The 16,528-nt window shown below is 34.7% G+C and overlaps 1 protein-coding gene across 3 annotated transcripts in view; it reads left to right on the top strand.

Moving 5' to 3' along the window:
- The window catches only part of PPP4R3B (protein phosphatase 4 regulatory subunit 3B), a 41,390-nt gene extending 25,529 nt beyond the window's left edge, over positions 1-15,861 (top strand). For 2 of the 3 annotated variants that reach the window (XM_032215135.1, XM_032215136.1), the window contains exons 12-16: positions 882-1,051; positions 6,919-7,058; positions 8,337-8,521; positions 12,686-12,888; positions 13,964-15,861. In XM_032215135.1, the coding sequence (XP_032071026.1) occupies positions 882-1,051; positions 6,919-7,058; positions 8,337-8,521; positions 12,686-12,888; positions 13,964-14,059 (794 nt within the window). In that variant the 3' untranslated portion in view covers positions 14,060-15,861. Of the gene's footprint in view, positions 1-881; positions 1,052-6,918; positions 7,059-8,336; positions 8,522-12,683; positions 12,889-13,963 lie in introns of those variants that run through there. The other variant, XM_032215137.1, reaches the window with a different exon arrangement.
- The last annotated feature ends 667 nt before the right edge of the window (positions 15,862-16,528 follow it).

Genomic DNA, 16,528 nt, shown 5'->3' with positions numbered 1-16,528 from the left:
CCTCTCTTGTATCTTTCTCCGAACTGCATAAGCAATTAACTAACGGTTCAGGTGAACCAGTGAGAACAGTTGAATCCTACCTGTGGTATATATACACACATGAATATCTACCAAAATTGTTCAGCAACCAATTTGGTGGATCTACTTTATATATGGGAAGAATCAAAGCAGTGGGTGGTCTCCTTCAGGCATTATACTGCGGTTGCATTTGAATTAGTGTTAGCCAACTTCAGCTGATTTTGAAAAAGCTAGGAGACATGGAGACATGTCCCCCACCCACCCACTTTTAAAGCGATACTTTAAAAGCAGCCCCTTCCCTACTCACCCACCGGCCCTGAATCACATGGCTGTGAAAAACATCTGAAAGGGTATTTTTAAAGCGTTTTAAAGACTTTTAAAACACTACTTTACAAGGTGGCAGCTGCTTTTCATCCCACCACAGACTGGATATTTTGCATTGGTGGGCTATATCTGGCCCATGGACCATAGTTTGAGGATGCCTGATTTACATCTTCAGTGGTTCTGTACGGCTGGCTCCAGAAAGATTCCCAGGGCTTGATAAGAAAGCTGTAGTTTAAACATATCTTGAACACAAAACTTAGCATTCCACAATCAACCCTCTTGCCCTTCATTAAGTAAATGAGTATGCTTGTACTTTTTAAATGCTTTCACATTTCAGAGGTACTGTAACTTCTCTTGGTTAGATCCATGGGGTTAATGTATTTATAGACTCCTTTTTAAATGCCTAAAATTCTTGTGCAACTTTTTTGCTGCTCTTCTTTGTAGTAGAATAACCTTTAATGTTTAATGTAAAATGCAAAGAAAGTGAGAAAAGACATATGAAACACAAGAAATGTACATTAAATATATTAATGTTATAGGTGCCCTTCGTTTTCTGAGGAGGATAATTGGCCTAAAAGATGAATTTTATAACCGTTATATTACCAAAGGAAACTTATTTGAACCAGTCATAAATGCTCTTCTCGATAATGGAACTAGATATAATCTCTTGAATTCAGCAGTCATTGAACTTTTTGAATTCATCAGAGTGGTAAGTTTTATGTGTATTTTTCAACTTTATCTTTCAAACATATTGTTTTAGGCATAGAAATACCTCAAGACTTTAATTATAAAACCACAATAGAAAAAAAAAAGGCAGCAATATCAAAGGGCCTCTTTTCCATAAGGCTACTATTATAAGATGAACACAAGATGAAAGGACCTTAGTCTTGGTCTATTGCTTATATTTCCTGACCCTTTATCTGTTAGAACCAAATAGTTACAACTGTATCCATATTATTATGTACACCCTTCTCCAATACATTAAGTTCTATGGCATTCACTAGCTTTAAAAACTAGATTGCGTAAAATGATAGCATCTTTTTTCAGAGTTATATAGAAGCCTGGGAAGAAAAGATTATGTACTTTAATAAATTACAAAGAGGGTCTGAGCTCATCAACTTGTGAGTTCAGAATCATCTTCAGTAAGAATAAATGAAAATTCTCTTTGTTACCCAAGTTTTCAGTTAAAACCTCTTATCAATCTACTAGATCAGCGATCCCCAACCTTTTAGGAACCAGCAACCGGTTTCCATGAACCAGAAGGAGCTTGGTTTTCCATGTTGCCTGTATCCTGCAAATAGGGCTTCACTTCTTTGTGGCTTGGTTTCTGGGATGCCATGGCCTGGTGCCAGTCTGGAGATTGGGGACCCCTGTGCTAGATCCAAATTAGAATAAATAATGAACACATAGCATTAAACATAGATAGTGCTGGAAACTGGACAAGTTTGATGCTAGGTGAGCTTTTGGGGGGGGGGGGTTGTCGGATGGTAAGGTTAAAACTAGAGTATAAATCCTGCTCTGCACTAAGAACATTTGATTATATTATATTATTATTATTATATAAATTTTCCCAAATGAGTGTTATTGTTTAAAAATGGTCCTAATTCCAATAGTAAGGTAACTAATGACTAATTTTATTCTAGCATTGATATCAGTACTTCCTCAGAGTTAGAGCTCTAACATTGAACATAATTATTGTCCAGAGAATCACAGAGTTTAAGCCAGTATTTTAACTTAATTTCAATAATACTTGAACAGAACAAAATAATAAAGTTGGAATGGGCTCAGTCATTTTTCCTCAAGCCTAAACATACGCTTTTTCTTCAATCTCTCAATACAGAATTTCATTTCAGGCCCTCTTATTATCCTTGTCACAATCTCTAAATCTGTTGCAATTTCTCCGTATCCTTCTTAAAGTTTTGTCCACAGAACTGAATGTAATGTTTGAGGTTGGAACTAGTCAAGGCAAAATAAAGTAGAATGATTGCTTCTTGTGATTTGGAAATTACACTGATTCATCTTAAAATTGCTTTTATCTTTTTTGAAATTACATCATTCTGCTTGCTCATATTCAACTGGCAATCAATTATAATTCCAAGAATTATGAAGTCAGATGGTCTCTCCCATTTCTTGTGATTTAATTTCCTAAATTAAAAAAAATATTATTTCTGGTACCTTTTCACATTACTTTAAATCCATTGCTGTAACATATCAAAATTATTTTAAATTTTATTTCTGACATTGAGTATATTATCACAATTTTGTATCATCTGCAAATTTGATGACCCTTCTCTTCACTTATTCAACAAATCATTAAGAAAAATACTGAAGACTGGAAGATAATCCTTATGGAATCCTATTTGATCCTCTGCTCAGATTTGATTAAGAATATAGGTAATCCTTATCTTACAAAAATTCACTTAGTGACTGTTCAAAGTTACATCATCACTGAAAAAAGGAGCTTATGACCATTTTTCACACAGGACCGTTGCAGCATCCCCATGGTCATGAGATCAAAATTCAGACACTTGGCAACTGACATTTATGTTGCAGTGTCCTGGGATCATGTGATTAACTTTTGTGACCTTTTGACAAGCGAACTCAATGGGTAAATCAGATTCACTTAACAACCGTGTAACTAATTTAACAACTGCAATGATTTATGTAAGATTACCTGTATTCTTTATTATGTTTTTTGAGTCAAGTATATATCATGTTACTTATATGCATTCTATGCATTCTAATTGGCATATCATGGATTACTTTGTCAAGTAGTTTGTTGAAGTCAAGACACATTAAATTTAGAGCCTTTTCAGGTCATTGTGGCATAGTAAGCGCTAGATAACGCCATTCTGACTTGTATAATCAATACTTCATTTTTAAAATGTGTACAAATCAATCTATCTGTAATCTTAAAATATTCCAAAACACTTCTATCAGACTGATCCTACCATTGTTGATCTTTCCCTTTCTGAGGACATTTATTTTCCTCCACTCATCTAGAAATCAACTAGCTTTCCAGGATTTTTCTAAGATAGTATATAAGGATTCTGATAGACCATTGGCTAGTTCCATCAATATTATAAGAGACAAATCTGATCCTGTACATTTAAAACTCATTCAAAGTAAAGATGTATTTATTCCCTGACCATGTCTCTATTAATCTCAGTTCTTCTCTTTCATCTTGCTTTTTACAATATCCTGGTGGAATAAATGCTCTTTTAGTTGACAATATTGAACCAAAATAGGATTTGAATAGCTTTGTCTTTTTGTTATTATTGTTGCTATTTATAAGCATTTTTCCATATTCGTGGAACAACTAGTATCCTGATTTCTTATTTTTTTAATCCTTTTATTCTGAGCATATCTAATGAAGCCTTTTTAAAAATTATTCTTGTTATTGTATGATAATGCTTGTTTTTCTGACCTCAGCTATTGTGTTCTGGTTACTGTATATAATCTTCCTGTAGCAACTGATCCTCTTAATTTTCTGAAGGGATCTTTTTGTTTTCACATCTTTACTACCTTTTTTATGTGTTCATTTTAATTTTTCTGCTTTATTGCATTTTTTCCTCCTTAAAATTATTTGAATTGTGCTTTTGTTATATGTTTCTTTAGGAACTCTTAATTTGTCTTGAACCTCTTTGCCCATTATCTGCTTCTATCATAGTAACCTACTTGTAATTGCTCAGAATTCATTAAAATGTGTTGTTTTAAGTTTTACATATTTAACTATACTCAGTTTCTCTAAAATTCTAAAACTTCATCATTATATGGTTCATGTTCCCCCAGTGTTCCAGATAACTTCCCTTCCTCATTGTCTTCCAAATTGATTAACCTCAACTGTAGTAGCTCTTATAAGATATTATAAAATAGTTCTTGTGTCGCCTCTGCCCTCTAAAGGAGAAATTGTCAGCAAGAGAAATTTGGAATTACCTAGAAGGACCATTCTTGGCACAGTTTGTCACCCAATAGATATCAAAATAATTAAAGTCTCCATCACTGTGCCTCTTTGAGGGGTTTGCAGTTTGGTTTTGGAATTCATTCATTCATTCAGTTTGTATGGCTCCTCATCTCAGCAGGTTATTCTGAGTCAGGAGTGAGCAATTAATTTTTCCAAGGGGAAACTGGGACTGTTGTGGAGGACTACCATTGCCCCACCTTCCCACACTGATGTGCCATCCCCTGTTGATGCCCTAATGCCCCTGCTACCCCCAATATAGCTCATAATCACAAATTAAGCAAGGAATTGATGCCTGTAGAGAGCCAGGTTTTTAGGGCCTTACAAAAGCCAACAGGGTCAGATGATTCTTATCTCTAGAGGGAGAATATTTCTTAAGAGTGAGCTTTACAGTAGAAAATCTTCCTGAACTAATGGGACCCAAAGCGTCCCCATCCTGCCCCAGGTGAGCAACACTCCCACTTTTTACGATACCCTTGTCTTTTTTGAAATCCTTTCCTCAGTATTTTATTTCTTACCACCATAGTATTCATTTTAAAGCATTCCCAGTCAAGGGCTCTTGTGGCCTAGTACAGTTTAACCAGTCCGTTTTAAGTGCAGCTAGTATGGTATCAATAGTCCATCATCTAGATCAGGGATAGTCAACCTTTTTATACCTACCGCCCACTTTTGTATCTCTGTTAGTAGTAAAATTTTCTAACCGCCCACCGGTTCCACAGTAATGGTAATTTATAAAGTAGGGAAGTAACTTTACTTTATAAAATTTATAAAGCAGAGTTACAGCAAACCCCTACTGGCCACCATGAAAGCTGGAACGCCCACTAGTGGGCTGTAGGGACCAGGTTGACTACCACTGATCTAGATAATTTAGATTATCTAGACCAAGTGTGTTTAATTGATGCCATTATGAGTTATTGTTTTGTAGTCTTTTTCTTTTTCTTTCTGGTCCATTACCATGATTAGAAGGGAAGAAAAGTCTCTAGTAATACATATTGAGCTATTCTTTGCATTGTAATTTGTCTCCCGAAGCAGGGAAATATAATTGTAAATGGATATGACCATGTTGGAATTAGTCTCTCAAAGATCAAGAGTTCTTTGCTCTTGTCACATAACATGGCTCACAAGCAGCGTGTGTTTGCTTCAGTCTCTTACAATAATGAATCACTATCATGACTCTGTCTTGTAGGTTGATTTTTTTTTTTGCCTTCCTCTTTGAGCTTAATTTAGAGAAAAACATTCTTAGGGACTTCCCCTTAAACTCCATAAAACAAACACCTACGACTACTCCCACTGTGCTTACTCAGTGAGCTAAAACTGCTTCTGTTCAGAACTGCTCCTGTTTCTTCCCTGCATCTAAACTTCTTCCCCCTGTGATTCAAATACAACCTTTCTTAGAAACATGTTCTTGTTTAATAGGAAAGGTAATTTTAGTTAATAATTTAGTGATTTAGAGCTTAAGGCACCAGGTTAAAAACCAGGAGACTGAGTTCTGGCTTTATCTTAGGCATGAAAGTTGGATGGGTGGTTTTGGGCCTGTCACTCTCTCTCAGATCAAGCTGGTTGGTCAATTCTTATCCAATGGATCCACACAAAGTTGGTCTGAAATTAATAGACGCTGCCCTTGTGGGAAAACATTATGAAGGGGGAAAAATATATACATAAAAATTAAAGGTTATAGTTCTGGTAATTATTTTGTTCCCATGAATATCAGCAGTGTTCTCTATGTGCTCCACATCATTTTTCATGCAATTGTACAAACTGCATGCTGCTGGACAAGACATAATTAATCAGATTTATTCTATGTGCAAATAGAGCTTTAGATAAAATTTCATTCATGCATTGTATTTATATGGTGTGTTCTCTCCCCCCACCCCCAGAGATAAGTAAATTACAATAATCTGAATTTAATTCCCACTTTTTAAATAAAGATGTATGTAACTATTAAATAAAACTATTAAAGATTTTGGATTTGATTTAAATATGTGTGTTTGCATATGTATAAAAAAGTAAGTTTTATAGAACATTAGAACTTATTGTTTTTTCATCCCAGAATCTCCACATAGTCTATAGTATCTGCAAGAAAGCCAAACTCTCACTGATGCTAGGAACAAAATCTTTGCAGGACCATTTATACCATAAGACTATTTACAAGGGAGAGATAGTGGAGCTCCCATAGAGATACCACTTTCATGAGGTCAAAGACATCTTGAGATTTTTCTTTATCTTCCTTATTTTTGGACAGTAATCCACTTGCTATGTTTCCGTCTTCTGTGTAGTAGGTTAAAAATAAATGTGATGTAGTAGAGGAAAGTTATCCTAAAGACATGCTGTTGACTCTTCTCTTCCATTGTAGAGAAACATTTGTCCAATGATCTCAGAATTCTTGTCTACAAAGTGTTCTGTATATTCAAATTACCTATTGTCTCAGCTCACTAATGTAGGAAACATGAATTACTTAGAATTCCTATGTAGTCCTGTTCTTCAAGAGAGAGGTTGAAAAAAAAGCATCGTCTTTTGCTGTTATAAATTACTGTAATTTCAATGAGAGCTTCATATTGATGTTTCTTATCTTTTTTAGCTGAGTAGCACTAAACTTTTATTTTGTATTAATGCAGGAAGATATCAAATCACTTACTGCTCATATCGTTGAAAACTTTTATAAGGCACTTGAATCTATTGAATATGTTCAAACATTCAAAGGCTTGAAGACAAAATATGAGCAGGAGAAAGACAGACAGAGCCAGAAACTGAACAGGTACAGACTTTAAAACTGAAATCTGAAGCCCAGTACTAGATAGTCTATCTTGCAGATTTCCTGAGCCGTTATTGTTTGTTCCATTAATATTGTGATAAGCACCTTTCATATAAGTATTATATCCTATATAGCAGTGCAATTTTTAATTGTCTCAGGAATTTCTATATATAATCCGTATCTGTCTCCAGTCCTTGTTTTAGAGATATTCTAATGCTTAGGGTTTTCTTAGTTAATTTGAAATATATATTTCAAAATTTCTAAACAACCAAAACAAAATTCAGATTCATGCTATCAGGGAGGATGTTGTGGTTTATTCTTAGTTGGGTTCTTTTTATGACTTTCCATATTGCCCTGAGAAATGAACAGCTAAATTATTGAATGGTCCCCAGATATTAATTTTCCCCAGGCATATTAAGAATTGCATTTTGAAAACAACTTTGGGAAAGCTTCTAGGGGCTCTAGTCCAGCCTTTACAGCTTACAGATAGCCTTGATGTGTTTGCATCCCCAATTCAAGTTAAGATATTGTAAAAGATGGGGTGATAAATAAAACAAAAGGGAATAGATATTAACTGTACTACCAAGCATGTCAATGCAAAACTAATAGCAATGAGTTTTATTCATTGGCGCATTAGGATATTCTTAAAGATTTGCTTACATAGCTAGCTTTGTGTTCCAACCCATCAGAATTTGTGTGGATTTGACTTTTCTTTTATTTGTATTAAGAAGTTAACTTTCTATATTACCATAGAATCTGTCCTAAGCCATATTATTATCTTCTTTGGGACTTAGAGAGTTCAGTATTTTAGATACTAAAGCATACTTTTTGAGAAACATATTTTGACAATATTTTAAGAGCATAATTTTGCTTATTATTCTCATCAACTATGAACTAATCAAAATAAAACAGGATCTGTTGTTCTAGAAAGAGAATGACTAGAAAAGATAGCAGAAAGAATTTAACAGATCTTGAAATCTTTCCATAATAAAGATAAAATATATTAGGACGATTTATTAAATCCAGATTATGTTTAGTACAAAATGTGTGTATGCCTCACCTGGCCTTTAGGCTCGGAAGGAAACTAATGAAACCCCATGTATTGACCTCAGCTTATTAAGAGAAGCCTAAATAATAGCAACATTAATAAAAACATAAACTCTCAAAACTATTTACTAGTAATCTTTCCATACCATAACAAACATATGTAATGTGTATTTATCAGCCTTGTTTGCATTACGTATCAAATTGTAAAGGGGTATTTTTTAAAATGTTTTACAGCGTCCCGTCTATACTGCGTAGCAATAGGTTTCGTAGAGATGCTAGAACTTTGGAGGAAGATGAAGAAATGTGGTTCAATGAAGATGAGGAGGAAGAAGGTGAAGCAATTGTACCACCTGTAGAGAAATCCAAGTCTGAGGATGATTTTCCAGAAAGTTATGAGAAGTTTATGGAAACAAAAAAAGGTATTGTTTTCTATTTTGTAGCACATGATATTTCTGCGTGACTTACAAGCAGTCCTTGACTTATGACCACAAGAGCAAGTCACTCTCTGTCAGCTCTAGGAAAGAAGTAATGTCAAACCATTTCTGAAAATCTTGCCAAGAAAACTGCAGCAACTAGGAGTCAATGCTGACTTGAAAGCACAAAAAATAAACAAAGCAGTGGAGCTTCCAAGCCTTTTCATACATGATCTCTGTAGATGACATGAAGACAAGCCATTCTATTCAGTCTTATTAAGAGGGTAAATATTACTGGGAGGTGATCATTAAGAATTTCAGGCTTGAGAGTATAGTTCATGAACAGCTTTAAATATGACATTCAACAATATGATTTGAGGTCAAAAGTAATTTATAATCTCAAAACAGAGGTGTTATATGGGAACCTTGGTGTGCACCAATATATTTACTCGGGCTGCTGCACTCTGGACCAGCACTACTTTTCAGATAATCTTCAAAGCTAGTCTCATGTGAAAAGTATTACAGTAATCCATCAAGAAGTAACAAGGACATGAGTGACAATAATTCTTCTGTTCAAGGAAAACTCATGGTACAAAGAATACATATGAATCTTGGACAACAAATTTTGACCACATTCTTCTTGGGAGAAGATCTCTTTCAGAACTAAAGATGGTTTCTGTCTAGAAACAACAAACCCTTCAAATCCAGAGGCACAGAAATTTAATATTTAAATTAAATTAAATTTCTGAGATTGAATGTAATCCTGTTCTGATTCAAGCACCACTTTGTGTATTTGACTCGGGATCAAGATGTAGAGATGTTGATCCTGTCAAGCTGCTTCATATAGCTGTTAAAAGAATTGGATAAATTGTTGAAACTAAAACCATCCCTTCAGGAAGTAATATGATAAAATGGAACTCCCTTGCAATGTTATCCCCTTTTGTTGCTATGTATCAAGTTTGCCAGGTATTCAAATCCAAAGACTACCTTTTGAGTCATTTTCCTTAAGGCAATAATTAAGGAGTTAAAGTATTCACCTGAGGTATCTAGTCTGCTGGCTAAAAAATAATAATTGTATGTCATGGCCAACTGGGCATCTGAACTGGTGCTTTATATGTCAAATATTGACATATTTGTCTATGCTCAGATAAGTCAGATCCTAAATAGACAGTCTTATTTTTAATAATAAAGGTTATTTGATGCCAAAATAGGTTATATTAGGGACAGAATCCAAAAAACTGAAGATCAGATGTAAAATGAGACCTATTTTTTTCATCCTCAAAGTTGGGACTCCACTAATCATGAAATACTTTTTTGTGCATTCAGTCCACACTAAATACTTGAGAGACCGCCTCCTGCCAATTACCTCCTCTCGACCCATCAGATCTCACAGATTAGGCCTCCTCCGAGTGCCATCTGCCAGCCAGTGCCAGCTGGCAACTACGCGGAAGAGAGCCTTTTCAGTAGCAGCTCCGACCCTCTGGAACGATCTCCCCGTGGAGATTCGTACCCTCACCACCCTTCAGACCTTCCGCACAGCCCTCAAGATCTGGCTATCCCGTCAGGCCTGGGGGTAAAGAGTATAATCCGCCCCCACCCGAATGTTGAATGAATGTTGCTTGATTTTAATTATACATTGTGTTATATGTCATTGTATGTTCCCCCTCCCATATAAGTTGTTAGCCGCCCTGAGTCCCCTCAGGGAAAAGGGCGGCCTATAAATAAACTTATTCTCAATTCTCATATCTTTAATATTAAATAGGTTCAATAAAACAATAATATATTTCTCCCTTACAACTCTGTTTACAGGTTTTGATAGATCTTCTCATTTTTCAAGCATTTCATTTTTCATTATTGTTCTTACATTATTATTACTATTGAATAACAACATTAGGAGAGGGCTTGGAGTCATCTAGTCCAACTCCCTGCTCAATCAGGAAACCTTATAATATTTCAGACACATGGTCGTTCAATCTCTTCTTAAAATCTCCTGTATTAGAGCATCCAGTTTCTGGAAGCAAGTTGTTCCACCGATTAATAATTCTAACTATTAGGAAATTACTCCTTAGTTCTAGGTTGCTTCTCTCCTTGATTAGTTTACATGCAATGCTATTTATTCTGCCTTTGGGTGCTTTGGAGAATAGGTTGACTCATTTTCTTTGTGGCAACCCCTTAGCTATTGAAACACTGCTATCATGTCACCCCTATTTCTTCTTTTCATTAAACTAGAAATACCCCATTCTTGTATGTTTAGCCTTCATCTAATCAACTTTATTGCTCCTGTTTGAACTCTTTCCTAGAGTCTCAACATTGAATTCATTTCCCATCCTGTTACCTGAGAATATTCAAAAAATTGTATCCCTTGTTCTGAAGGGTTTTTTGCTTCTTGTTTAGTAAAGTTTACTGAATCTACTGGTGGGGAGAAATTGGAAATTTCTTTTATTGATATTTCACTAATTTCTTTTATTGATATAGACAAATGATTTTTTGCTTCTCTAGCAGATTCCTAATGAATATGTCAGTGGACTTCATTAACGTCTACTCTTATTATTTATTTTATTTCATTTATTTGCCACCCATTTCGAAGCAACTCTGGGCAGCTTACAGCATAAAAACATTAAAATCATCAGACATTTACTGGAACAGCTATTATACAGAGTGCTTTATTTCATGAATTGCCTAATTTCAGTACAAGTAGTTCTTTCCATCTTTATCACTGTTTTTCCTTTTTATCAGATACTTGATGACCGCTTAGCATAAATCTGTTTATCTTAGCTATTGAGTAATGGTCTGTTTTCTTCTTAGTTGTATTACTTCCATTTCCTTTTATTCTCTTTATCCATCTTGGACAATTCTTTCTCTGAATTAATATGAAAAAAATACTTAATGGACTTCAGAAATGTTGGGAGGACTCCAGATTAGTTTCTGTCCTCTTCACCGAACAAAGTCTTTGCTAACAACAGTGGGTAATACGGTCTCAAAGGTATTCATTTCCATGGTTTCAGTTCTGAAGAAGGCTGAAGCTTTAGTGTTTTTCCCATTTGCAAGTTAAAGTTGTGCTTTCTGTAATATTGGTTCCTCCTCTTTTGTCACATTTAAGATGTTTGTTTTGTAGTGGAAGGGCTTCTTTTTTATGTTCCTTTATATTGCATTAATTATTAATGGATTGATGGAATAGCATTCAGACAAAGCTGCATGGATTTTAGTGTCTTCGTGCAATTTTCTGTTCCATGTCTAATAAGACATTCTCAAAAGCATTTTCTATTATTTTGTGAAACTCTTTGGATTAATCTACCTTATTTATTCTTATGAAAGGATAAGTATCTTTGACCACATAATGCATTTCTTTCCATAATCAATAGATCTCAGTCACTATTTGATTCTGTTAGTTTTCTCCAGTTCCTTTTGTCACTTAGAAATGTTACACCTTGGATGTTTGAGAATTCATTGCATTTTATTTGACTGGGAAAAATAGATAAAAATATAAAAATAAAAAAACTGTTTTTTATACAACCCAATTTCCTAATATGGTGTCTTAATTACTGTGAAACTATGCTATGAAAGTGATTTGTCTACAACCATGGCACAAACGTCTTTCCTTTGCAAAATCATTGTAGTGGAAACTAATTGCCACACCTTTCGGGTGTTCATAGTTGGCTGGGCATTCAGTGACAGCAAACATGAAAGTAGTTGCCTTTCTAGTGGTAATGTATGGCTATGGAACCTGGATACTGAAAAAGATTAAAAGAAAAAGACAACATAAAATAATAGAAATGGTTAGTAACAAACAGCAATTTCAAGAAGAATCAGTCAACCACTCCTGGACCAAATAAAAGTTGACTGCTTCCTTTATTGGTGATCAGCAATGCATAACTCACATATTTGAAATAAATGATGTCTACTGATGATTAACCAGGAAGAAAAATGACTAGAGCATGCATGGCAAGGTTAAGGAAAATAGAGAAATCAGAGGAACCACCAATAGAGATATTGTGGTTTCATCATATCGGGAGTCATGTTCTGGTTTTATCAGAAAAGTTCTAAGCATGTAGCTAGATAAAATGCTCCCTTCCCACCTTTGCTAATGTGCTATTTTGTTAAGAAAACAACGAACAGATTGAATTAATTTATCCCAATGACTACTATAAATAAACATTTTTTTTCTTTTAGCAAAAGAAAGTGAAGACAAAGAAAATCTCCCCAAAAGGACTTCCACAGGTGGCTTCAAATTTACATTTTCCCATTCTACCAGTGCAACTAATGGAGCAAATAGTACAAATAATAAATCTGTTGCAGCTCAGACATCACCAGCAAGTTCAAATGGTTCTTCTTCCAAGAATGCCAATTTGACTACAGCAGTCACAGCCACAAAGGTGAGTTAAACTTGTGATATGGAGCTTTGTAGTTTAAAATTGTTAATGATATGATAAGGGCAATTACTGTAAACATCCATATATAACATTTTAAGAATCCAGAATGGGGATTGCATGAATTCAGAGTGCATGAAGTAAAGATGCATATCTTTTGTCAGTAGTATTCTATTAGAATGTAATATTGACTTGCAGCCTGTACTGTTTTCAGCAGTCAGATTAGGTTTAACATTTGGTTGTGTCCTGGATTTATGAGCTCATGAATTGAAATGATTTTCATAGTATGTTCCCCTAGGCATTTGGATAGTATAGTTAGGCAAGCTCTGCTAAATAGTGTTGTTATCTGTTTTAAGTAAGGTTTATGCTTATAACCGCCGGCATTATGGTTGTTAAATTATTTTTAATCCTTCTACATTGCCAGTATCATTTTTGTGAGATAGGCAGCCTTGTAAATGTTTAAATAAATACATACTGTTTTTATTCTTAGTCATTTATAAAGTCTGGCAAGTTTAGGTAAGCTGTAATACATAGATAATGTTAATATTATCTGTGTCACTTAAAATTATTATTTGGGAGGTTAAAAGTTTAATAAACTCAATGTACTATATTGAAGCCACAAAATGGCTATTTTGCCATATTGATATTGATAGTTATTAGGGTTGTTTCTAATGCTAGATTTTGTATATGCAGGAGAGTTCAAGTTTATAGGTGCTACTGTTACATTTACATTGTTTAAATTGTCCTAGTTTGAATAGAGACAGCCTTAGACATGGTAACCAGAATTGTAAATGAATATGTTGCCCTGCTGCATGAGAGTAGGATCATCTATAGTGTATTAGTTAGCTGCAACAACCAGGATCTTAGTATTTTGCCCCAGTATTTTCTATCATGGCAATTTCATTTAGTGATCATAGCTGCTAGTCTCTGATCTCTTCTTGAAAAAGTTCTTCTAAAATCAATTCATTGAGTGGTAGTTGGCACATTTTGTGGAAAACAGAATTTATAAAATGGGAAAATGTCATTGCTATTTGTAAGGTCTTTCTCCATTGGTTCATATGTGACTCTTTACATCCAACAGGGAAGTTTAGTTGGCCTTGTGGATTATCCAGATGATGAAGAGGAAGAGGAAGAAGAAGAAACATCCCCAAGAAAAAGACCTCGTCTTGGCTCTTAAAAATGTTGGAACAAACTCTAATAGAGGGTGCTTAAATGCTATGACTGAACTAAATAGTCTGACTCAGAAAGCGTTCTCCCTGGAAAATACATGAGAATACAAGGAGTAGCAAACGAAAATCTACTAGAAAGGTTATGTTCTGAGAACACCACGCTTCCAAAGAACCTAATCCCTTTCTAGTCAAGGAGTCTGCCATTCAGACTGTTAAAATGTTAAAACAGTGGATTAGTAATCAGCACCTGGAATGAAAGCTTGCCAGAAAAAAATAGTCATCTTGGGTTCTGTGAGGGGATGGGGATGGGAGAAGAAATTTTGATATTGCAGGGTTTCCCCAGTTTGTAGCAAGCTAGGAAAAACTTGTAAGGCTTCAGTTGCAAACCTAGTAATATAACTTCGTAATGGTGCTGTCCATTGTGTTTTTTTAGCAATTGCCTCTTTTTAAATAATGAATTCTCTTTCCATTAAAAAAAATCAGAATTGGGGACCACTGTTTTACACAGTCAGCCAAATTATAGAGGGTTGCACACTGCTACATAGTGCATGTTGAGTGGCAAACTGTTTTATTTTTTTCTCAACTCTCATTATTTTGGAAGAAGAAAAAGAACCTGGGTTCTAAATGCAAGCAGACTAGAAGGAGCTATCCAGGAAAATCATTCTATAGATCATCAGCTTTCCAGGAAAAAAACAACCCTCTAGAAACTATCAATAAACCTTGGTACTTGAAATGACAATTGAATTGCAATTACTAGTAGCATTTTACAGAAATAACATTGAATGGAATTGCTCCCTAATTTCCAAAAATATTTTCCTTCAGCCATCCACATTTCACGTTAGGAAAAGCAGGAGGTGTTATGAAATGCTACCAGAAACTCTTGAATCTTACTTCAAAGATATGTAATCTGGGGGGCAGAGTTAATATGCAGCACTATAAACCTAAGGGGTTTAGCATAAAGCTGCTTCTTAAACACATTCCATGTATTTAAGCAAATGTCTAAAAGTACACTAGGTGAATTGATGAAGGCAACCATTTTGAGACTTTTTTCCTTTCAGAGCAACTGAATTGTAAATATTTTAATGTTAGTTTGGCCATATATGATCTGAGATCATGCACACACAAAATTCCCTAAATTACAAATTGCGGTAAGAGTGATACAAATTGAAACCAGCAGGAATCCTCAGTTATTGGTCACTCTTACAATATGTAATGGGTCCATTTCTCCTGGAAATTTCATAGTTTTAATTTTAGCTATTGTTTGAAAAGATGGGCTGTCTGTAGATATGAAGTATAGTTTTTCCATGAAACAGAAGTTTATTTTGTATTGAGGGGAAAAAAACCACTGTACTTGTTTTACACCATTTGTATACATGTGGTAATACTAATGCTGACCTGTAAAATTCAGGAATTAAAATGTGACCCTGTAATTCCATGATTAGTGGTTTTTTATTGTTTTATTGTTGTAAATGGTAAGTTAATTCAAATTTAGAGATGTGGCCATTTTAGTTTATTTTAATGGTAGTGATTTGTACAATTTAATCTGAATCAAATCTAGCAGAAAAAGCAATACTCTTAGATTTGATTCAGTGTGTTGTGATGACTGACAATGTGGTCCGAAGGACATATTTCTGCCCTTTAGGGGCTCCAGGCAACCAACAATGGGGCTTTCCTGTTCTCTTTTTCAATGAAGACTTAGAAGAAGTTGTTACATAAACAATTTGCTTCAGCAGATTTTCTGTATTGACTTGCACTTTTTTGGGTACTCTTGGCAAGTCTTTACCCTTCATAGAAGTAACTTTCCCATAAAACTGAATAGCAAACCATAGGAAAATAAAGGTGTGCCATTTCCTTGACAGTGATGTTCATCTGGTGTGGATCCAAACTATTCAATACATCACTGAAAAACAGACCCAATACACATCTGGATCTCTTTTTTTTCAGCCTATTTCAAAGATTATTAAAAACTTTAGAATATGCAGATTCATTTAAGCTGTCAATACATGAGAAAAAAAAGTTGATCTTTTTTTTTTACTTCAATATAAACAATAGGTGACTTTTTAACCAATATCTGAACACTCAGCAATGCTGTGAAAAATGCATTGAATTTCTCCAGTTTAAATTACGCAATCTGCCTCAGGTACATACTTCCACCTCAGTTCTTTTAGTCTGGTTTCTTTGCCACAAGACAGCCCACATTTCAAATGCCTGGGGTCCTTCAACTAAGGTTTTTTTAAAGATGACATCTGCCAACATGTCTGAGTTAAATACTATTTTAATAAAAAGTTATATGAAATGTGAATAACCTGTGTTTATACTGTGTTACAAGAAACTTTTCTTACCAACGAGGTAGAAATATTAAGTTACTCTGACCAATGAAATATAAGCAATACTAGAAAGCTGTTTGGTATAATTATGATTACAATGAAGTTGAATGGTATATCCAAAACAACTAGTCATGGCATGGGCTCATTTAA

This window comes from Thamnophis elegans, chromosome 4 (genome assembly GCF_009769535.1).
Source record: "Thamnophis elegans isolate rThaEle1 chromosome 4, rThaEle1.pri, whole genome shotgun sequence".
NCBI classification, from domain to species: domain Eukaryota; kingdom Metazoa; phylum Chordata; class Lepidosauria; order Squamata; family Colubridae; genus Thamnophis; species Thamnophis elegans.
The sequence above is the reverse complement of the archived record's forward strand: the minus strand, read 5'-3'. Positions and strand labels throughout refer to the sequence as shown.